The sequence below is a fragment of the Dipodomys ordii genome, unplaced genomic scaffold (assembly GCF_000151885.1).
Source record: "Dipodomys ordii isolate 6190 unplaced genomic scaffold, Dord_2.0 Scaffold7, whole genome shotgun sequence".
NCBI classification, from domain to species: domain Eukaryota; kingdom Metazoa; phylum Chordata; class Mammalia; order Rodentia; family Heteromyidae; genus Dipodomys; species Dipodomys ordii.
In genome coordinates this window covers 22,078,222-22,102,390 of record NW_012267223.1, presented here as the reverse complement: position 1 = coordinate 22,102,390, position 24,169 = coordinate 22,078,222, and the positions used below count along the sequence as shown (strand labels likewise).

At 41.3% G+C, this 24,169-nt stretch overlaps 3 protein-coding genes and 1 pseudogene across 3 annotated transcripts; all 4 read left to right on the top strand.

Moving 5' to 3' along the window:
* Window positions 1–5,386: 5,386 nt before the first annotated feature.
* Window positions 5,387–5,917, top strand: LOC106002390 (keratin-associated protein 4-6-like). The gene has a single exon (XM_013037281.1). It carries the CDS (start codon window positions 5,387–5,389, stop codon window positions 5,915–5,917), a length of 531 nt encoding a protein of 176 aa, XP_012892735.1.
* A 6,781-nt stretch (window positions 5,918–12,698) lies between these two features.
* LOC106003071 lies at window positions 12,699–13,069 on the top strand (annotated as a pseudogene).
* A 4,962-nt stretch (window positions 13,070–18,031) lies between these two features.
* LOC106003045 (keratin-associated protein 2-1) lies at window positions 18,032–18,469 on the top strand. Its single transcript, XM_013037801.1, has one exon. It carries the CDS (start codon window positions 18,071–18,073, stop codon window positions 18,467–18,469), a length of 399 nt encoding a protein of 132 aa, XP_012893255.1. The 5' UTR covers window positions 18,032–18,070.
* A 4,815-nt stretch (window positions 18,470–23,284) lies between these two features.
* LOC106003046 (keratin-associated protein 2-1) lies at window positions 23,285–23,683 on the top strand. The gene has a single exon (XM_013037802.1). It carries the CDS (start codon window positions 23,285–23,287, stop codon window positions 23,681–23,683), a length of 399 nt encoding a protein of 132 aa, XP_012893256.1.
* Window positions 23,684–24,169: the final 486 nt, after the last annotated feature.

Sequence of the window (24,169 nt, the reverse complement as noted above, 5' to 3'; positions counted from 1 at the left end):
TTGAAGTGGCTCTCTTATCCCAAAGGTATATTTCTGTCTGCTTTATCAAAGAATCACTTGGCCATAGCTGCACCTGTGTGGTGCTTCTATTCAGCTCCATTGATCTTTGTGTCTGTATTAGTGCCTAGTACCATGCTGTTTTTTGTAAAGAAAATATTATTGTTATTATTAAGGTGATGTACAGAGGAGTTACCATTTCATACGTCAGGTAATGAGTATATTTCTTTTGGGCAATATCCATGCTGTTTTTGTTACTACAGTTATGTACTATCATTTGAAATCAAGATCACTTTTGCTATTCAGAGTCTCTACATGGTCATATGAATTTTAGGATTGATTTTTCTATTTTTTTCAAAGAATGACACTGGGATTTTGATGGACATTGTATTGAATCATGCCTTTATTTTTGATAGCATAGCCATTTTCAGAAAATTAAATTTATCAATCTGTAAACCTGAAAGGTCTTCTCATCTTCAAAGTTTTGCAATTTTTCTAACATTTTTTATTGTCAAAGTGATGTACAGAGGGGTTTCAGTTACAAAAGTAATTTTCATCATAGAGGTCTTTCGCTGTTGGCCAATTTCTTACAAGGAATTTTTTGAGGCTATTAAAAAAGAACTGTTTTCCTTATTTCTTCATTAGCCTGTTTGTTGTTGATGTACATGAAATCTACTGTCTTGAAGTGTTGATTTTTATATCCTACTACATTTCTGAAAGTGTTTATCACATTTAGTATTTTTCTTCTTGGAAACTAAGTTCTTTAAATTATAGAATCATATCATCGGTAAACATCTTTTTTCTAATTGAAGCCTTTTGTTTCTTTCCTTTGCCTTTGGCTAAATTTTATATTAAATAAGAGCAGGGAGAGTGAACACTGATATTTCATGCCTGACTTTATAGGAAATGATTTCAGTTTTCCCAATTTAGTATGGTGTTGGTTATAGATTTGTTATAAACAGCCTTTATTATGTTAAGATACATTTCTTCTGTTCCTAGTTTCTTTGAAGCTTTTATCCAGAAAGATGTTGACTTTTGCCAATGACTTTTTCTGCATTAGTTGAAATGGTCATGTGACTTTTCCTTTGATTCTGTTTACATTATGTGTCCCATTTAGTGATTTGCATGTGTTGAACCATCCCTGAATCCCTAGAATAAAACCAATTTGATCATGATGTATTTCTAATGTTTTGTTGAATTCCACTTGTGAGAATTTGTGAAAATTTCTGCACCTAAGTACATCAAAGTTATTGGTAGGTGGCTAATTTTTGTTATCTTTGTCCAATTCTAGAATAATTATAGTACTTTCCTCATAAAATGAGTTCAGTAGGGTTCTGTCCCTTTCTATTTCATGGGAATGTTTGAGAAGTATCAGTGTTAGAATTCAGCGGTGAATCCAATGGTCCTGAGCTTTGTTGGACTCTCTTCATTACAGCTTTCTTACTTTTTTACTGTTTTAATCATATGGCTTGTTGTAGATGTGTTTATGTGGTTTATATTCTCATGGTTCAATTCTGATAGGTCAAATGCATCTAGCAATTTATCCATTTCTTCCAGATTTCCAAGTTTATTTGAATGTAGGTTTTCAAAGTATTTGTCATGATCTTCTGGATTTCATTGATTTTTTTGTCTCTCATTATGTTAATTTGAGTCTTTCTCCCTACTCAGTCTAGTCAGATTGACCAAGGGCTTATCGATTTTGTTTCTCTTTCCAAAGAATCAACTTAAAAATTTATTAAGTAATTGTACAAAGGAGTTACCATTCCACAAATTAGTTTATAAGTACAGTGCATCTTGATCAATGTCACCCTTTTGATCTTTCTTTCCCGGCCCTCTCAATCCAACCCCCTCCCTTCAATTTTCTTAGTTTCATATGATATACATTTAATATTATGACTCCATTCTCCTCCTTTCCTCTCTTCATTCATCTACCTACCTCCCCTTCCCCTTGACATCCCTCACTTCTTTCAAGTGCCAATTTGCTGGTATTTATTTTGGCAAACTGTGAGTCAAGTTTGTTTCCCCCCTACCAAGGAATTACACCGTTTGAATTCTTTCCTGCAAATACCATATTTTCAAAAACTAACTTTTTGTTTTGAGGATTCTTTCTAGAACCTTTTTCATTCTCCATTTTCATTGCCTTTTGTCCTAATCTTTATTACTCTGCTCTGCTTGCTAACTTTAGATTTGACTACTTCTTGGTTTTGCAGGGGATTTAGGTACATGGCAAGGCTATTTATTCAATGTAGACACTCATAACTGTTAAATGCACCTCTTTACCAATGCCTGTGCTTTTATCAAAGGTTCTTTTAGGTTTCTTCTCATTTTCATTAAGTTCTAGAAACATTTGGATTTCCCACCTTTTTTCATCAATGATATATTCATTTATTGTTCACTCTCTGTAAGTTGGAATATTTTTCTGTAGTCTCTTTTCCTGTTTTACTGTATTATGGTCTGATGTTATATATGGGGTTATTTCAGTTTACTTATGCTTGCTAAGACTTTCTCTATGCTCTAAAATATGATCTATTCTGGGGATGTTCTATGGGCTACTGAGAAGAATGTGCATTGTAAAACTGCTGGACGATATGCCATGTAAATATATGTCAAGTCCATCTGATGATGTTACTTAATCCTGAGGTTTCTTTGTTGACTATTGGGGGGCTGGTATATCTGTGACTTCTCTATTGGTGAGAGTGTGGTCTTAAAATCTCCCACTATCATTGTCTATGCTCTTAAAGCCAATAGCGTTCTTTAAATGAAGTTGGGCATACCAATATTTGGAGCATGTATGTTAACAAATGATATTTCCTTTGGATAGCTTGTTCTCTTTATTATTATGAAGTGACCTTCTTTGTCTTTTGATTTTGAGGTGTACGTTACAATTTGAGTATAGGTACTCCAGCCTGATTTGGGGATTCATTTTCTTAGAAAGTCTTTTTCCACAAAAGTGTGGAAACCAATGCCCGAGATGGTAGTTCCTAAGTACCTGTGATCCTAGCTATGTTTGAAAGCATAAATAGAATATCCATTCATGCAAAAAAATGAGGCCACACAAAAGGGAACCTACTGCATTGTGGGTGGAAGTGTAAACTTGTTCAACCACTTTGGAAAGCAGTATGGAGGTTGCTCAAAAGACTCCACATAGAGCTCCCCTATGATCCAGTAATCCTACTTTTGGGCATTTACCTAAAGGATCACAAACAAGACCATACAAACGTTACCAGCACAACTATGGTTATTGCAGCATTACTTACCATAGCTAAGATATGGAGCCAACCCAAATGCCCCTCAGTAGATGAATGAATCAAGAAAATGTGGTATACATACACAATGGAATTCTTTTTTTTGTGAAAAAACTGTACAGAGGGGTTACAATTACATGGGCAAGATAATGAGTACATTTCTTATCTAGCATACACAATGGAATTCTATGCCTCCATCAGAAAGAATGACATTGCCCCATTTGTTAGGAAATGGAAAGATTTGGAAAAAAATATATTAAGTGAAGTAAGCCAGGTGCAAAGGAACAGGTCCCATGGTTTCCCTTATTTGCAATATCTAGTATATATCTGAGACAAGCAGAAAAGGTCAGAGGATGTTAAGTGCAATCAACCCCAAGATAAGGACACAAGTGGTTTTTTCTTTCTTGCTATTGTTTCCAACATATTTATAAGGTACCACATGATTTTTTTGTTGCTTTGTATGTCCCTCCCTCATGGTATAACCCATTTTCACTCTATTAGATGTTGGTATAACTAGGGGAGGGGAAAGGAAAAAACAAATTGTTGAAATAGGGATACAGGTTGACCCATTGCAACAATGAGATGTACAAGATGCTATGTTGAAAAATGAACTTTACAATTTAGGCGAGGGGGGAAGTGATAGCAGGGGGAAGTAGTTGTGGAGATGGGAGGGAAGGGAGGGTAGGGGAAAAACAAAGGAGGAGGCAACTATGCTTGGTAAGAAATGTACTCATTACCTTGCTCATGTGATTGTAACCCCTCTGTACAGTATTTTCACAATAAAAACCTTATTTTTTTTTAAATAAGGAGGCCCTGTAACCAGAATCAAAAGGGCACAGCTCAAGGCCTAAAAAGTGTGCTTGCTTAGCAAGTGTGAAGCCCTCTGTTCAAGCCCCAGTGCTATCATATGTAAATAAATAAATAAGAAACTTTGAAGCTGGGCCTGATGATGCACAACTGTCATCCCAGCACTTGGAAGGCTGATTTATGAGGATCATGAATTTGACATAAGCCTTCGCCACATAGGAAATCTCTGTCAGGGGTTGGGAATGTAGCTCAGTGTTAGAGTGCTTGTCTAGCTGCATAAAGCCCTGGGTTCCATTCCTCAGTACCACATACACAGAAAAGCCTGGAAGTGGTGCTACAGTTCAAGTGGTAGAGTACTAGCCTTGAACAAAAGAAGTTCAGGGACAGTGCTCAGTTCCTGAATTCAAGCCTCAAGGTTGGCAAAAAAAAAAAAAGTCTTTAAAAGGAGCTGGGAATGTGGCCCAGTGGTAGATTGCTTGCCTAGTATGCATAAGGCCCTCGGTTCAATTCTTCAGTACCACATAAACAAAAAAGAAGAAGAAATTAAAAAAAAGAAGAAATTAAAAAAGAAAGTCTGTCAGTAATATTAATGATAATTATAAATTATAAATAAATTACAAATAAAAGTAAAACTCTCTACTCTTAAAAGACTATTCTGAGAGACACAGAGTAAAAGATATGCTTTTATTATTTTATAGTGGTGAGTGAGTCATTGTCAGAGCCAGAGACTCTGGAATTAGACCTAAAGTTTAGAGCTTCCTCGGACCCAGTCATCTCTCTGACCATCTAAGAGGTCCACAAAGAATCACAACCATGCTCACAACACACAGGACATTTTCCTCCTATGGTTTTTTCATTCTAATTCTTTTCAACCTGAATGGAACATGCTTTGACAACCAAAGAAACATTCAGGAAAATGTATCTTCCATGATTTGTAAGCATCTGTATGCAGAAAAGGGCAAATGTCATATTTTAAAACAAAATACCAGAGATGCGGGTGATAAGTGTTTTGTAAGCTTTTGGATAGGCCCAGGGAAAATGTGACACACACCAATGAAGAAACAAGACAAATGCTCCAACTGGAGACATATAGCATACCAGGAAAAGGAAATGTGTTATTTCCTTCTATTTCTTTTTGGGGGTATATGTCACTAGAAACACTCAATTATGTCATTAAATGATTAAGTTTTCAAAGACAGTAAATAATAACCAGGAAATAACGCATAGTCACAAGAGGTCTTCTGCAGGGTATAAAAGGGGACATGGGCCAAAAATCTTCCAAACTCAAGATCTTCACTCTCCTGAAAACACACCAAGAACCTCCATCCTCCGACACCATGGTCAGCTCCTGTTGTGGCTCCACCTGCTCTGAGCAGGGCTGCTGCCAGCCCAGCTGCCTGCAGACCACCTGCTGCAGGACCACCTGCTGCCGCCCCAGCTGCTGTGAGTCCAGCTGCTGCAGGCCCTGCTGCCAGTCTGTGTGCTGCCAGCCCTGCTGCCAGCCCAGCTGCCGCCCCAGCTGCTGCATCTCCAGCTGCTGCAGGCCTTCCTGCCAGTCTGTGTGCTGCCAGCCCTGCTGCCGCCCCAGCTGCTGCCGCCCAAGCTGCTGCATCTCCAGCTGCTGCAGGCCTTCCTGCCAGTCTGTGTGCTGCCAGCCCTGCTGCCGCCCCAGCTGCTGCATCTCCAGCTGCTGCCGCCCCAGCTGTGGAGGCTCCAGCTGCTGCCGGCCCTGCTGCCGGCCCTGCTGCTGCCTGCGTCCAGTGTGTGGCCAGATCTCCTGCCACACCACTTGCTATCGCCCCACCTGCGTCATCTCCACCTGCCCCCGCCCCATGTGCTGTGCCATCCCTTGCTGCTCAGCCTGCTGATCTGGATCCAGCTCCTCCTCTGCTTCTGCCCCAGAGATGTAGACCCTTCATTTGTTCGGACCAAAGGAATCCAGTTGATGTCATTTAAAGGATGGGTTTCATAATTTTAATGAGCCCACAACAAACCCATGGCCTCTTTGAGCCCATTTTAAACTCTCTCCTTAACTATGCATATCTTGCAACATTGCTACTAAATATGAACTAATTTTTAATGCACTAGTTAAAAAAATTCTCGCTGCTCTTCTTTATTACTCTCTGGCTCTAGATTACTCTTTCCAACATGTTAGTTACTAACTTCAGCCTCTGTTTTTGGCACTGATTTTATACCCTCCGGTCCAATTATGTTCTATCTTTCCTCCTGGAGTAAATGTCTTATGTTCTGTTGCTTCTCAATTTCTAATAAACTTTTCATCCCATAAGCACTTATAGACACTGTTCTTCGTTGTTTTAATAATCATATTAGTCCTTCAGTAAGCACATGTGTTTTACGTGAAGACACAGGAAGACTAAACCATGTTGAAATCATTTAAAAAATAAACATTATATCAAATGGGAATGGCTTAATATATTAAAGTGAAAGTAATATGTACGAACTGGATATCCTTGGCTCACACCTGTAATCCTAGCTATTTGGGAGGCTGAGATCTAGAGGATCATGGTTTGAAGCTATCCTGGGCAAGAAAGTCCAAATCATGTATCTAAACCATAGCAATTGTGATGGCCAGCTAATAATTTTGTCCTCCATTTCCTAGGCTTCTTTGTAGGGTGAAATTGTTCCAAGAGATCATAGATAAGTTTTTAATATTTGAGGCTTAGGCTCTAGATCTCTCATACCATCATTTTCACTGTGATTTATTGATCAAAGCAAGTTTTTAGGCCAAAAAATGCAATACTGCGAGTCACTGTGGCACGAAAGAGGAAGGAAGCTTTGTTAAGGATCCTTGCTACCTCACACTTATTTGTAAAATAAGAACATTTATTTATGTAAGTCAATCAGATTCTCACCTCTATGAGTTATGATCTAAAAGATTTGGCCACCATTATTTACAGAGAAAGAGTTTGAGGGGAGGGTCCTAATGGCTTTCTGTATTAAAGACAAGTAAAAATGGGGAGAATGATTATTCTAGACTTCAACATGATCCCACATGAGCATCTGGAACCAACTGACCATGGATTGTGAAAAAACTTACTGTCACTTCTAATAACAAAAGAGTCTGCACCATCCCATACCAAGCTGAGAATTTGATAGGGTGGATAAAAAGGAAAGAAGAAGTTATTTTTTAAAGATGCATTGTACTTGTACATTGATTTGTTGAATGGCAACTATTTGTACAACTTAACGATAATAAAAAACATTTTAAAGAGGTCAAAACATTGAAAGGGAAGTAGTACTGCCACTGTTTCTGCTTCTATTATCAAAAAACTAAGGAAAATTTTGTTAGATTGAAAACTTTTTCAGGAAATAATGAATTTTGTCTGACTTGACATCAAGTGTATAGAACCCAGACTGTGTATTTAACTTAGAAGAAAATACTGAAAATGGCACATTCTGTAATCATTCCTGCAAAGGCTCATCTTTCACCACAAGCCAATGGAACAGTTACAACCCACAGTCCTTTCCCATTCACTAGAGAATGTCCACACCACTACCTAGATAAGCCATGTGGTTACCAGTAGTAGACAATTGTCTGGATGAAAGGGTAGGGTCGTATCTATTACTATAACACCAAACTAGCCAACTAGAATGAAGTCCCCATATTCAGACATTTATGTCAATCACTGATAGATTAATAAAAAAAATAAAATTACAAAGACATTTCCACAGCCAAGAAATATGACATAAATAAAATGAAATAAATAAGAAGATAACAAAACCAACTTCCTTACAGACCATGAATAAATAATGGCATGTCACATGAGGAAATGGACCACCCCTGGTTCTTCTTGGTGATGATTTTAGGCTTACTATTGCTAGGATAAAGATTTCTCTGACCTGAAACAAGTATATTTCCTGGCCTGGGATTCTCTCAGATCACAGAGAAGTCTAGACTCAGATTCCAAACTCACTTTAGCTCTAAGTTTTCACTATGGCTATAGGGTTTATTTTCTTTTTTTCTTTCTTTTTTCTAGCAACCTTCCCCAAAGAACAAGACTTCTCTTAGCAGACTTAAATTTTCCAATTATCCTTTCTCAGACAGGAGATCCTATCCAGTTGTCTGAGCATTTAATTGTCCTGAAGTGATATCTTTTTGAACTTTGAGAAAGATATTAAAATCCTAGCCTTGAGTCACTGACTCATAACCTAAAGTTGCAACATCAGCTCACAGATTAAACAATCTGGTCTCAAGTCAGATGTAGACGACCAGACAAATTAACAGCTGATACTCCTTTTTATTCTGGCACCTTGGTTGTTTTTTAAACTCAGAAATTTATTATTTCAAAATTTGTCACAGGCCAAAGGCCTGTGAAGTAGCCATCTAGAAACTACAAGGCTCTGAGTTCAAATCCCAGCATCCCTAAAATAATTACTCCAGATGGTTTTGAACTTAGGTCCTTCAATTACATTTTTTTCCAAGAGAAAATTTTCTCCATTTGTGATTGGAATAATCAATACTTATTTTTAAGCAAGGAAATAGAATTTCTGAGAAATAACAGTTTTCTTCTCAACTATATTTTAATTTTTGAATACCCTCTCAAATATCAGTTATCAAAGATAGACAAGAAATTCCTGTAGAGAAATCAGGACATTTCTATTTAATCAATGGTAGTTCTTGGTGAATCAGGAAGAGAGAAAGGGTAAAAATTATATGCACGAGAGCTAGGCACTTAGTGACTCATGCCCTAAAATCTCAGCTGCTCAGGAGACTGAGACCTGAAGGGCCACAGATCATAATCAGGCTGGGCAGAAAAGTTTGATAGGTTCTATCGCCAAACTATCAAGATAAAGAGCTGAAGGTGTGGTTCAAGGGGTAAAGCACTAGTTGTGGATAAGTAAACCAAGGGAGTGTGAGTTCCAGCTCCAGTCCTGGGGGAGAGAAGGAGAAAAAAGAAATTATCCTTATGAATGGAAACCCATGGGCATAATCTATTTTGATTTTTACATGTTTGTGTTTAAGCTTCACATTAGACATTACTAGAACAATTAGCTCCCCTTCCACTTCAGTAAATTAGATTATCCTCTTTTAATACTTACCCTTTTGAGTCCTCTCTAGAAGTACTCTTTCCCAACTGAGCAAAGACCAGAAAGGTATCCATGGGTCTGATGTCTCTCCTAACAGAAAGCAGGGCTGCCAGCTGCAACACAGGACAGCTCACTACATTTGAATTTCAGATAATCAACACATACTTTTAAAATGTAAGTATGCCCTCAGGATGCTAGACATAATTTTTATTAAAAGGATTAGAAGGTTCTCTGAAATTCAAACTTAACTAAGGAGCCTGTATTTTCATTTGCTAACTTCAAAAAGAAATTTCAAAACAACTTGTGGCCAGAAGCCAAGCACGCCTAGCCTTACTCAACTAACCTACAGACACATGACCAAGAAATAAATACTTATCACTGTATGTGCCTGGACTTTGTGGTTTACAGGCAGCCATCACTGACTAGTCCAACCGTGGTAATAAGAAAGTAGTTTAATTCACCAATCTGTGTATAACAATGAGAAGATAGATTTCTAAAAGGTGGAAAAAGACAGTCGTGTCCAAGAATGTGTGCCTTAGGCTGGTGATATTCTAAATCTTTTAAAAAAATTTAAATGTAGAAGGCATTAGTTAATAAATTTCTAGGCTAGTAGATTAAAATAAAACACAAACAAACAGTATTAAGTGAATCGATTCATGTTAAACTGAAAAATAAACCTATTCGTTTATAAGCACTTTGTGAAAACATGAACTTATGGGTTTGATATACTTGAGTCTAAATTCAGACTGTATAATTAAAGAACTGAGTAAGGGAAAATTAGCCAATTTCTCTCAGCTTCAGACTTTTCTGTGGAGTGAGATAACAAGAGCTATCTCTATTGATTATTATGATCACTAATTAGGGTGAGGTATGTAAAGCAGCTGTTACAATTACATATTCAATAGATGGCAGTTTAAAGCTTAAAGGAGAGCTGAAATCCAGCACCAATAAATAAATAAGCACACTCAAGGATGAACTATGATGAACTGTTCTTAAAGTGGGTGAAGAGATCCCAGTAAGATCTGAGTTATAAAAGATAAAACTTTGTCTCAAAGGATACTGAAACCAAAAATGTCTACTAAAAATTGGTCATAAATAAAAAGGTTTGGGGCTGGGAAGGTGGCTCAGTGGTAGAGCGCTTGCCTTGCATGCATGAGGCCCTGGGTTCGATTCTTCAGTACCACATAAGCAAAAAGAAAAAAGCTGGAAGTGGTGCTGTGGCTCAAGTGGTAGAGTACTAGCCTTAAGCTGAGGGACAGCGCCCAGGCCCAGAGTTCAGGCCCCACGACCGGACCCAAAGTAAATAAATAAATGAATAAATAAAAAGGCTACTTGTAAACAAATCACAAAACATTTCCCTTCTACAAAAACCACATCATTTTGCATAGAATGTTACCATGGAACCAAGATTTCATCTTGGCAGGAAGAGAGAAGACTAATTTGACATAATTCACATCTATGGTGTCTTCCACAGATCAGTAATGAAAAATGAAACTAATCCGCTCATGAATTTCTTTTAAAAAAAATAATTCCCTTGTTAGGCAGCAGTGGCTCATGCCTGTTATCCTAGCTACTTAGAAGTCTGAGACCTGTGAAGATCATGGTTTGAAACCAGCCTGGGCAGGAAAGTCTGTGAGACTCTTACCTCCAGTTAACCACTAAAAGCTGGAAGTGGAGTCGTGGTGAGTGATAGAGTACTAGCCTTGAGTAAAAAAGTTTAGAGACGGTGCCCAACCCCTGACTTCAAGCCCTAGGACCAGCACACACATAAACACACACACACACACACACACACACCATTTCCTTGAGATTTAAGCAGACTAATTTCAGCATAAATTATATTTTAAAAAACATTTAGTGGCTGGGTGCCAGTGTTCACACCTGTAATTCTAGCTACTCAGGAGGCTGAGATCTGAGGATCGTGGTTCAAAGCCAGCCCAGGCAGCAGCACCCATGAGACTGTTATCTCCAATAAACTACCAAAAAAGGCCAGAAATGGTAGAGCATTATCCTTGAGCAAAAGAAGCTCAGGGATAACACCCAGGTTATGATTTAAGTGCTAGTACAGGCATGAGCATGTGTGTGTGTGTGTGTGTGTGTGTGCATGTATGTGTGTGCACACACGCGTACACATGGTGATTTGTAAGCTCTTTGCCTTTCTGTTTTTCCTTAGTGTTTGTAAAAAACATAAGCAGGGTTGATCAAACATGATTCCCATCCCCCCCCCATTTCCAAAGGAAGAGAGTAGATCTACATCAAAAGAAAAAGAGATATTTTTATATTTTTAAGGAACTCATCGTAGAAGGTAGTGAATATACAAATAATTAACAATTAAAAGATTAGACAAGAGTGTATTTCCCAGCTTTACAATGTCTACCAAGGGAAACATGATGATATTTCAACACAGAGATTAGAGAAATAGTAGGCCAATAAGCACTTACCCCTTGTTGACATTTGGCCAGGAGTTTCTGAACTAGAGCCCAGTGCTGACCCCAGCTGGAAGTTATCTATCCTGGGGTCAAATATTCCCTCAGTTACCATCCAGTATCACTCCTATTGATGCTGCTGAACTAAAGAAGGAGCTTTGCTTATTTTATGCAATAGTATTTTATTGAGTCAACAAGCATGCATCTCTATATGGAGGGCACTTACGATACATGAGAAGACAATGGAGCTTAGCCCTCACATTGCAAACTAATTGTGGCACCGTAAATAATCTCCACGAAACCCCTCTGTACAGTAGCTTTAAGTAAAAAATAATAATAATAGTAAGCTCCATGATTTGAGCTATCAAATGAAAACAGAAGTCTGTATATGCTCCTCACTCTTTTCCCAGTTCCTACAGATGCAGTGACTAATCTCAGAAAAAAATTTCAGAGATAAAAATGGCAATGTGCCTTTGAGGCAGGTTTTACAGCAGAGGAGGTGGAAGCTGAGCTCAGATTATAAGGAGAAAGAGGGCATTCCAGGTGAAAGAGCAGACATCAAGAACCAAGGTAAGAAAGCCTTGGTCCTGCGCCAGAGAGAGTGATCAAACCAGTGTGGCATGATCTCCAGGGCTCCACCAGGTCCTTCAGCATAATGGAAGACTCTGGGAAGGAGATGGTGATTGGCCTGTCTGCAGCAATGCTATTAACCTCTTACTGTCATTGCCCTGTGTGCTAATGAGGCAAGTCACTGCTTGGGTGGCAATCTGGAGAGTTTTTGAAGGATGAGGAATAAAATGCTGACTTGGGGGCCGGTGGTTGAGCGATTAGGTCCTATCTACTTGGGAAAACACATTCTTTCATGAGTGAAACATATTTCAAAGGCAGATTCATCAGAATTAAACCCAATGTCTAAATTTGGTAAGAACAGACAATTAAAGGAATTGAAGAAATACTTGTGATGCATGCACATGGATATGTGTGAGGTGAGGGCAGCCAAAAATAGTATTAGTCAATGTTCATTCCTCACTTAATTGGCTGCAAGATCATGTGTCCCAGGGGTCATCAACTGCTGGCCAGGTATATAAAGAGCCCAGGAGGAGAGGGAAATATCAAATCTGAGAACACACAACTTCTCTCAACTCCTCCAGTCCATACCAAACCAGACACCACCATGACCGGCTCCTGCTGTGGCTCCTTCTCCTCCCAGAGCTGTGGTGGAGGCTGCTGCCTCCAGCCCTGCTGCTCTCCTGCCAGACCACAGTGTGCCGCCCTGTCACCTGCGTGCCCCACTGCACGCGCCCCATCTGCCAGCCCTGCCCCCGCCCCATCTGCTGTGACCCCTGCAGCCTGCAGCAGGGCTGCTGCCGCCCCATCACCTGCTGCCCCAGCTCCTGCACCGCTGTGGTCTGCAGGCCTTGCTGCTGGGCCTCCACCTGCTGCCAGCCCATCACTGTGCAGGCCCCCTGCTGCCGGCCGCCCTGCTGCCAGCCTGCGCCCTGCCGCACCACCTGCAGGACCTCCTGCTGCAACTCCTGCTGCTGAGGCCGCCCCCCCCGCCGTACCTATTGAGAATGACTCACCAGCACTTAAACATCTATTTGGCCTTTGAACTAAGTTAAAAAGAAATAAATTCACCCCCATCCCTAAACGTCTCAACAGTGAAGCATCTCACAATCTGAGTACATAGTCTGATATGAGCAGAGTTTCGTCACCATCCTCCTCCACCCCAACAAAATCCCTGTTGGCCTTTGAAAAAAATCCATCCTTGGGTTGATGGGCTGCCCAGATTCCTCACTATTGTCTTTTGACGTGTGGTGCTAAGTGTTGTCAATAAACTAATTTTCCCTGAACTAGCAAACTGCCTTGCTCCCTGATTCATTGGGTAATGTGGGTTTATTAGCATACTCAAACCGATAAGATAGGAGAATCCTCATAAGAGAAATAAAGCTTGGCCTAAGCAAAACTTAGGCCATTGAAATCCAACTCACTGAGTCCATCTGTGATGGTTGCAGAGGGAGGACCCTCAGTGGTTGCCACATAGTGAAAAACGAGCCACATCTCTTGTAGCAAGGGGCTTCTGGTGCAAGGGAGTAGACAAGGTATGGGTGAAGAGGGGTGGAAGGAGATTATACCTAGCCTAGAGTGATCACTAACAGTAAGCTGCCCCGCACCATGTATCTTTTCTAGGACTCCTAGAATAGTACTGTCTGAGTGTAGCCTGTGCATCGTCTCAGTCAGAAACTCCTAGGATGCTTACTAAAATGCACATGGCCCAGGATGCACACTTAACCTTGCAGATCAAAAATCTCTGGGGACAGGTGCCAAGACAGTGTGTTTTTAGTATCGCTTCCATGCGATTCTCAGGCACATTAGAACTTCAGGACCATGATCTCTGGGGAAGATCTGGATTTGAGCTCCTCAAAGGCTTAACAAACATGAGCCTGGAATGTTCATCTGAGAATGGCCACCAGAAAAGTCACTGAGAAGACTTTTGGACAGGCGAGCAATTTGGCTGGGAGATCTGTCACCCTGTTGGTGGTCAGGGCACTGATTGAGCTGATCTGGCTGCTTAGGACATGTTCCCTTCCTCCATCACCACTCCATGCGCTTCCTCCCTAAAGCAGAGCACTTGGATGAAGAGTACAACCATCCCTGATAGAGAAGGGCTGTTCTTTGGTAAAGAGTATATCAGTAGCTTCACTTCCCTGCCGGAGTCCCCAGATAAGCTCTAGAGAAGATGCTCAATTTAAGCGGGGAGTAGGGAGGAAGGGAGGAAGAAAAATATAATAATAATAAGATTGAAACAGTCCCTGCTTGTCTGTAATCAAAAGGATCAACATGGAGGAGGAGTATCTTTTCTACAAATTTTCATCATTACCTTCGTTGTACAAAGGAGTTGGTAAAGGAGTTCAACAAGTCAGTATCAGGACCATGCGTCTTGATGATGCCACCACTCGCTCCTTTTGTCACTCTCCCTCATCTCTCCCAACTCAACCACTCCTCTCAATTTTTAATTTTGTAGGATATGCATCCATTTTTTTTCTCTTCATTCATTGACATCCCCTCTCCTTGATCTCTTCCCACACACTGTTCGAGTGCCAGTTTCTGATATTCATTTTACTGGGCTGTGAGTTCATTTCTCTGAGGAATTACATCATTTGAATTCTTTCCCACACATACCATACTTTGGTTAATACGTTTGTGTACAGTCCCATAGAACCCCATATCTAAATTAGTTCTAGTGCTTCCATGTATCCCTTGCCTCTTTGGGCCTGACTTACTTCACCTAGCATTACTTTTTCCAGATCTAGAGGAGAATCATCTTTAAAGGACAAAAGGGAAAAAGCATCTTGAGCTGGTGGTAGGTAGAATAAAAGTGACAACAACCAAAATGACACAAGAAGGATAAAGAGGCAAAGGACTAAAGGAAAGGCAGAGAGGGAAGGCAAGGGAATGAAGATAAAGGAGAATGAAGAGGAAGAATTTGCTTAGGTGGACATGGAGAAAAAGAGAGGTTAGCAATCCTCACAGGGGCATTTGATAGGCATACAGAGGACCTAGGCTCATCCCTAGTCTATCATCATCATCATCATTATTATTATTAATTTTACCAGTCCTGGGTCTTGAACTCAGGGCCTGGGCACTGTCCCTGAGCTTCTTTTGTTCAAGGCTAGCATTCTACCACTTGAGCCACAGCATCATTTCCAGCTGTTTCTGTTTATGTGGTACTCAGGAGTCAAACCTGGAGCTTCATGCATGCAAGGCAAGCACTCTACCACTAAGCCACATTCCTAGCCACTTAGTCCATTATTGAGGATAGGAGATCTCTGTTCTCTGTTTTCTGCCCTTCGCCCACTCCTGCAGCTCCGTGTCTTATCATTCCCTCCCCATTGCTTTCTTCAAGCCATATTGATCTCCTCCCAGGTACTGGCCATTGGAGTTACACGTGTCTTAGCTTTTGCTCATGCTCAAATACTCTTTTCAGCTATGTTTTCTCTCTTCTTTATCTACCTAACTGATTCATTACCAAAATACAGTCCAGCCTTTTGCAGCAATCCTGTCCCAACCCTCATAGCACATATGCAAACACAATTGCATGCATGTGAACACATATACACATGTACTTGCACAGACATTAGGTTAGGTGAGGAGATGTGGCTCCATATTCTTATAGCATCCCATGTTTAACTCCATCCCCATAAGACATTGCATTGAGATTGCCTATTTCTCTGCTTTCAAAGAAGGGACTGACATTTCTCATTTTTTCCTACGACTGAGCTCAGTGTTTAATTTCTATTTGTTCAATCAAACTAAATTGAAAGAGAATTCGCTTTAGAAAAAGAATTCTACAAGATAGATATTTATTTAATTTATTTGACTAAGCATTTCATGTAAGTTAACCTCTCTAACTCTTGGATTTCCTATCTGAAAAAAAATGGTAAAGTTAACACTGCTATAGATGTCTGAAAAATGGAAATAACTTTATATTGTAAATTGTCCAATACATTTTATATCTGTAGGTACTTCCTACCATTCATTTATAGTATGTGTAGGTTATCTGAACACCACTGTAACAAACTAAACAGAATTTTAAAAAAGTCTGGCAAAAAGCCAGACTGTGGGTATGGCTCAAATGGTAGAGCACCAACTAACCCAGTCAGCCAAGTAAGTGTGAGGTTCTGAGTTCAAACTCCAGTACTAGAAAAGTAAAAACAAATGAGCACACAAAAACACAGCTTAGAGGCAAATTTGGTCTGCAAATCAGCAAATGCTAGACAGGATTAATTTTTACTCCCAACTCCCCATTTGTTCTCTAAGTTCCCAATCATCTTGGCTATAGCTATAAAGAACAAAATTACTTTAGATGGCCAGTCTATTAAGCTAAAGGACAGTGCCCAAACCTGAGTTCCAAGTCCCAGTACCAATACCACACATTACACATATATATGCACACACATTATATTCTTTCTACATTCCTATCCTATTTCATTTATTTATTTATTGGGGTCCAGTCGTGGGGCCTGAACTCTGGGCCTGGGTGCTGTCCCTTAGCTCTTCAGCTCAAGGCTAGCACTCTACCACTTGAGCAACTGTGCCACTTCTGGCTTTTTCTTATGTGGTGCTGAGGAATCAAACCCAGGGCCTCATGCTTGCAAGGCAAGCACTCTACCACTGAGCCACCCTCCCAGCCCTATCCCATTTCTTTTATAATCTTACCTCAGTACCCCATAATCAATCAAACTCATCAGCCAACAAACTATACTGTCTATACCTGAAAGATAAATGATTCCTTAACAAATATTTTCAATAGGTTGAGAAAAAATTTAATACAAGGTGTTTACATTACTGTTAGAAAGCAAGAATTATCCCAATTTCAACTTTTATATCCAAGACCATAATCAGGGAATGATATTCAAAAGTCCTAGTGTACATAAAAATCCTCATTTAGTTTGATCTTATTGGCCCATGAAAAGAGTTCATCTCCTTTGGAATTCCTTGATCTACTTTTAGATTACCTTTCTAGACTGCACACCTATAATCCTAATTTCTCAGCAGGTTAAGATTTGAGGGTCACAATTTTAAGCCACCTAAGGCAGAAAAATCTACAAGACACTTGTTTCCAATTAACCAGTAAAAACGTGGAAGTAGGGGTGTGGCTCAAATGGGAGAGCAGCAGACTTGAGCAAAAAAGCTAAAGAACAGTTCCAAGTCCCAGTACCAATACCACACATTACACATATATATATATATATATATGCACACACATTATATTCTTTCTACATTTGTGAATATTGTATGACAGGACACTATTCAGTGTTTATTTTTATTTCTCTAAACTCCCACCCCCACCAAATATTATTGCTCTATTTACATAATGGCTCATAATTGATTGTGAGTTGTAGGTCAACTCAGGCTGCTTAAAACAAACAAAAGTCATTCCAGAGTTTTGATGGTTATTTCCTTCTAAGCAAGGTAAAGCAACATGTTGTTTTGCAGAAGCTCTGGGCCATGTTTTCCTAGCAGACTAGAGACACGTCACCTTTTATGAGCGATTTTTAGTTTGGGCCAAATTGTTATTTCACCCAACTGCCAATCAGAAACCAGTCCCGTGACTCCTGTGCTGCGTCCCTGTCTGGCTGCTTTTCAGGGATGGTGAGCAGGAAGAAAGGGTAATGGTGACAGTACTTGGTCCCTCACACTTTCAATCTGTCACATGACCTGGCCTGAAAGCTGTTGGCTGATGGATAAACAATTCTCGCAATGACATAAACATCAGGTATTCGTCTCAAGGAAAATAGCAGCGGGTGGAAAGGAAAACATTCTTCCTGGGGCTGGGATTTGGCCCTCAGCCACTGAATCAACCCAGGGTTCTCATTCCCATGGATGACCACAACTCCAGGATATGACCTTGTATCCTGAGTGGGGGGAGGTCTTCCACACCAGGGCTAGTATATAAAGGGCCCAGAGGGAGAGGAGGACATCACACCTGAGAACACACAACTGCTCTCAACTCCTCCAGTCCATACCAAACCAGACACCACCATGACCGGCTCCTGTTGTGGCTCCTTCTCCTCCCAGAGCTGTGGTGGAGGCTGCTGCCTCCAGCCCTGCTGCTGCCGCGACCCCTGCTGCTGCCGCCCTGTCTCCTGCCAGACCACAGTGTGCCGCCCTGTCACCTGCGTGCCCCACTGCACGCGCCCCATCTGCCAGCCCTGCCCCCGCCCCATCTGCTGTGACCCCTGCAGCCTGCAGCAGGGCTGCTGCCGCCCCATCACCTGCTGCCCCAGCTCCTGCACCGCTGTGGTCTGCAGGCCTTGCTGCTGGGCCTCCACCTGCTGCCAGCCCATCACTGTGCAGGCCCCCTGCTGCCGGCCGCCCTGCTGCCAGCCTGCGCCCTGCCGCACCACCTGCAGGACCTCCTGCTGCAACTCCTGCTGCTGAGGGGCCCAATGCACAACCTTGCCAGGTGTGCAGACAGTGGCACTGACATTTCCCACTCCTGCTGGAACAGATGCCACCTTTGCAGCCTGTGTATTCTTCAACCATGAACTCAACTGTAACTGTCTATCTGTTTCTCCATATGGTTCTGGCAGCTTCATTTTGGTCCTGCTTGACAGCCTTTAGAAAAATCCCAGCTCTCGTTAATTAAATTCCTGGTCTGGAAAAAAATAGTGCACAAGCCTGGTGCCAGTGGCTTATACCTGTAATCCTAGCTCCTTAGAAGGCTGAGATCTGAGGATTACAATTTGAAGCCAGCCTGGAGAGAAAAGTCTATAAGACTCTTATCTCCAAATTAACAAGCCAGAAGTGGAGCTTCGGCTCAAGTGGCAGAGCATCTAGCTTAAGTGAAAAAGCCAAGCAAGAGCAAGAGGCCCTGAGTCCAAGCCCTAATTCTGGCTCCCAAGAAATTCATAAACAAAGATCAAAGTTCCTCTTCAAAGAAATTCTATCCCCCTGATTAACCATCATTTTTCTACAATCTCAAGGTTATCAAATGGAATATTTTTTTTCTAGGATGCTTATTTTTATTCTGTATTTTTCCATAGTAAAAAAGAAATAAAAACATTATTTCTGGGGAAGTAAATATGTTTCTTCTTATTGTTTCCTAATCTTCAAAAGTTCATTTGCAGCTTAAATTATGAAATGCAGAATGAGAAGGATGAAGGGGAGGGAGTTATCACAGGGACTATGTTTGAGCCTAACTATAAAAGCATTCAGGTGGGAAGTCCCTGATTTTTCAAAGCAGTTCAGGCAGGTCAGATCCTCTCATGGGATGAGCCTTCTTATTTCAAGTCACCGATTGTGTGGCCATGGGAAGGAAGGCGTGAGTCTCCAGTAGGTCTCTCTGATCATGAGCTTGACACATCGATGGCCCAAGAGGGACATGTGACAAAAGGAGACGAGCCTGGGTTACAGAGGTATATGCTACCTACTGTCAAAAAGTGTGCAATGAATGATAGCCAGTGTAGCCAGGGGCTCCCAAGCCACTAAATACCTTGGTTAAAGGAACCACCACTATCCCACTGTCTCCGAGGCTCTCACCAGCACCACCATGACCAATCCTGCTTCCAATCAGTAGCTACTGTGGAGAAAACAGGGAGAAATATAGTCTTGGTTGGAACCAAGTAATGAACTCAGGATGCAGTTTATTACTGGAACAACGTCAGTAAGATAGCTGACATCGATCTGTAATTGATGGTCTTGTTGTTGTTTGTTAGACACTTGGAGGCCAATATGGATTATCAACTGCTGTTGCTTTAAGAAATATATTCTATGTCCCTGGAAGTTAATCTCAATGAGTTTTGTGGAATGTGCAGTTTGTGTGCATAGTCATATATCCCGACTGTTAAGAAGAGGCAGGCAAGGAAGGTTGTGAGAGGAAGGAGTTTTCTTATTTTTATTTTATTTTTCTTTCTTTGTGCTAGTACTAGGGCTTAAACTCAGGGTTCTGCACACTGCCCAGCAGCTTTTTTTCCCTCACAGCTAGTGCTTTGCCACTTGAGCCACAGCTCCACTTCCAGCTTTTTGGTGGTTAAACAGAGATAAAAGTCTTACCTAGGGGCTGGGAAGGTGGTTCAGTGGTAGAGCGCTTGCCTTGCATGCATGAGGCCCTGGGTTCGATTCCTCAATACCACATAAGCAAAAAGAAAAAAGCTGGAGGTGGTGCTGTGGCTCAAGTGGTAGAGTGCTAGCCTTGAGCTGAAGAGCTGAGGGACAGTGCCCAGGCCTAGAGTTCAGGCCCCACAACCGGACCTCCCCCCCCAAAAAAAGAGTCTTACCTACTTTCCTGCCTTGCCCAGCTTTGAACCATGATCCTCAGATCTTAGCCTCATGGGTAGCTAGGCAGGTGTGAGCCATCAGTGCCTGGCAGAGGCGAAGGATCTTAATCCATTTTGCTTACTAGTGAAGTTCTACTGATCTGCACAACAGAAGGTACTTGGCATATAGAAAGTAATCAGAAATTATTTGTTGAATAAAGAAATACTAAGAGCATTAGAAGAGATGTAGACATAATCCTAGCTCAACTCTTTTCATTCTGGACACATAAATATTTTCAATGAAAAACTGTCACCTCAAGATGAAAAATATTTTTTCTTTATACGTGGTAAAACTTTCTAAAGCATTATATACAGGGTACTTAGTGTTAGGAATTCCCAAGTACTTTTCTACATCAATCATTGCAATTTTACATTTTCAATACGTGCACAATGGATTTTTTTCTTTATTAAGGGTCTGATAGTTTACTTATACATAGGCTTACAAATCTAGTTTTATTCCTTCTGCCTTTCCTTGATAAGTAATATTTTTAAATTTCCAACTACATCAATTTCTTGCCTCTCCATTTTTTTTCTTTTTTCTTTTTGGGCTGGTACCAGGGCTTGAACTCAGCTTTTTTTCTCATGGTTGGTGCTTTATTATTTGATCCATATCTCCAGTCCAGCATTTGGCTGATTAGAGATGGAGTCTCTTGATCTTTTCTATCAAGACTAGCTTGAAACTATGATCCTCAGGTCCCAGCCTCCTGAGTAGCTAGGATTATAGAGGTCTGAGCTACTAAGGCCTGCTAGAATTTTCTCTTTGGACTTCCAAGGGCTTCCTTGTTTGCCAGCGTTCTCTCAGATGAATATGTTTTATTTCTCCAAAATTCATCATTATTACTGGAGCTTGGTTGGTTTGTCTGTTTTTCATGATAACCCAATGCTCTGGCCAGCCACATTGGCTAGGGCAGCTCTAGGTAAATCTGTAAGGGGCTGTGAAAGTAAGGTGACCAATAAGGGATGAACCTGTACCTTCGGCGACAGACCTAGAACAGAATTAGTTGCAAGGAAAAGCTAGATCCAAGTAAATTAAGAAGCAAGAGCTACAAAGTATTCCTGGCTTGATTTTCCCAGAGTTGGAAACAACTAGACATGACGGTTGGTTTTGTCAGCAGGAATGTGTAAGGTCCGCTCCTGGATGGCTAGCAGACTCCAATCTCCTCACAGAAATTCTCCACCTAGTACCTGCATTACCTAGGCAACTGGGACACCTGGAAGAGGTAACATCTGAATTTGATGTGGCCACACCTTTCTCCTCCCATACCCTAGATAAGGCCTAGCCCAGGCCCAGACACCCTCTCTCTGCTCTCTCGCTCTCTCTGCTCTTTCTCTGTTCTCTCTGCTCTCTCTCTTCTCTCTTTTCTCTCTGCTCTCTCTTCTCTTTCTTCTCTCTCTGCTCTCTCTGCTCTTTTTTAGCTCTTTCCTCTCTCTTTCCCAGCTCTCTCTCTTTCCCATGTCTTTTGCCAGCCGCATGAAGTGCCAACCTTGCCTGGTCCTAGCAGGTCTACTGAATAAACCTACTCCTTACCTGAATACCACATGCATGGTGCTGTTCTTACTCAGCAACCTCTTTTTAAAAACCTAACAGAGTGAGTTCAAGCATAGTACACAGAAAGGTGCTAGAGACCTAACAATGGGCAAGATGGCTCTGAGACCCTTGTCAGCTGGGATCACTAACTAGGAATTTGGAATCTTGGGTGATGGCCACCTTTATGTAGATGCACTCAGGTTCTCTGTCTTCCTCACTATATTGTGGCCTTTCTTCACATGTCCCTTAAACAATTGTGACCAATTTTGATACTATGTCCAGGGGGTATGTTTTGGAATGTTCAAAAGACCAAGTAAGATATAATTCTTAAAATTCCTAACGATACTGGAAAGATATCCAATCTTTACAGATGACTCTAACAGTTAGCCATGTCACAAATAACAATTGTTTTAGAGCTAAGTGTACCATTAAAATTCCTAAGTATAGCAGACATTTATTGAGGCCTGAGAATGTGGTTCACATACTCATTCTCTACCTCTTTTGGACTGGAATGTCCCCATAGATATTTCTGGAATAAGTATTGGCTCCCATACTTACTAGATGTGTAAACTTGAACAAGTTGCTTATCAGGTTCCTTACACAGAGAATGAAAAATGCAATTAGGTTTGCCTTCTAGAAGGGTTATGAGGAATAACTTAAGTATATCAATTCATTTTAGTATTATATAACTAATAATATAAATTAATGTATTTCAATAAATATGATGGCTGAACAGAGTTACAACACAAGGATAGTAAATAAAGGGTATAGATAATGAAATTCACCTTGGTTTTGAAAGATAAAACCCTGGAAATCAATGAGCGAATTTCTAAGTCTACACAACAAATGCTGCAGGGCCTACAAAGATATATTCCTGTGGCTCCAAAAGTAGACTGGAAATTTCTTTTCTGACTAACAGAAATTTGGCTTTTAAAGTGTTGTGGTACTGACATTCTCAGCTTGTTTTATGCAGGCAGGTTAGCTATGGAAAACACTTGTCACTGCTTGGCAAATTCCCTGCCCTTGTTAGTAAAGAACCCTCAGGCCATAGCAGCTACTGCGCTCTCAAAACATCCCCTGGCAAAAGCATCATCAAATTATACACGTAATTGGAGACTTTGAAGTTGGTCATTCAGTTCATATTTGCAGCAGAAATAGCGAAATATAATGGTTCCCCAATTAACTAAGGGAAACAGAGCCTTGTATGAGTACTTGAGACCTTAAAAATATCTGCTACAGAACTTACTAATTTGGTGTCATTTCACAAGGAATAAACCAAAACAAGGAAACGGTCATGTGACCTGGGGGTCATCAACTCCTGGCCAGGTATAAAAAGGACCAAGAAGAAGAGGAAGACATCATACCTCACTGCTCTCAACTCCTCCAGCCCATACCAAACCAGACACCACCATGACCGGCTCCTGTTGTGGCTCCTTCTCCTCCCAGAGCTGTGGTGGAGGCTGCTGCCTCCAGCCCTGCTGCTGCCGCGACCCCTGCTGCTGCCGCCCTGTCTCCTGCCAGACCACAGTGTGCCGCCCTGTCACCTGCGTGCCCCACTGCACGCGCCCCATCTGCCAGCCCTGCCCCCGCCCCATCTGCTGTGACCCCTGCAGCCTGCAGCAGGGCTGCTGCCGCCCCATCACCTGCTGCCCCAGCTCCTGCACCGCTGTGGTCTGCAGGCCTTGCTGCTGGGCCTCCACCTGCTGCCAGCCCATCACTGTGCAGGCCCCCTGCTGCCGGCCGCCCTGCTGCCAGCCTGCGCCCTGCCGCACCACCTGCAGGACCTCCTGCTGCAACTCCTGCTGCTGATTAGTGAGCCCACTGCTAAAAGCCAGCAATCAGTCTTCTGGAAAAGTCTTAATCCCTTTTCTCTGCCTGACAAACTTTCTGCTCCAAGCTACCCAATCAATGCATCTGTGAATGGAGACCTAGATGTAGATCTAAGGTCTTACAGCATGATTATCTTCTAATAAACTTCTCTTCTTTGGTCCCACAAACACTGCTTTGAGTTTCATTACTCATGCTAATTTTTATTGCTTTTCAGCACAATGAAACTTGCCTTGATTACCTACTCTCTGCATATCATAGACTGCTTGTTACATGAGAGGCATTAAAACAGAGTTAAAAATATTCACTTAGCCAGGCACTGGCTACTCATGCCTGTAATCTCAGGAGGCTGAGATCTGAGGATCATGGTTCGAAGTCAGTCGGGCTTATTCACCTACTTAAAAAACTTGTAGAGGGGTTAGGGTCAAATCTACCAAAACTCAATTAAAAAGAAGAATATAAGAACAA

Excerpts from the sequence above, each read along its gene's own strand:
- LOC106002390 (XM_013037281.1), top strand. The coding sequence starts at position 5,387 with ATGGTCAGCTCCTGTTGTGGCTCCACCTGCTCTGAGCAGGGCTGCTGC.
- LOC106003045 (XM_013037801.1), top strand. The coding sequence starts at position 18,071 with ATGACCGGCTCCTGTTGTGGCTCCTTCTCCTCCCAGAGCTGTGGTGGA.
- LOC106003046 (XM_013037802.1), top strand. The coding sequence starts at position 23,285 with ATGACCGGCTCCTGTTGTGGCTCCTTCTCCTCCCAGAGCTGTGGTGGA.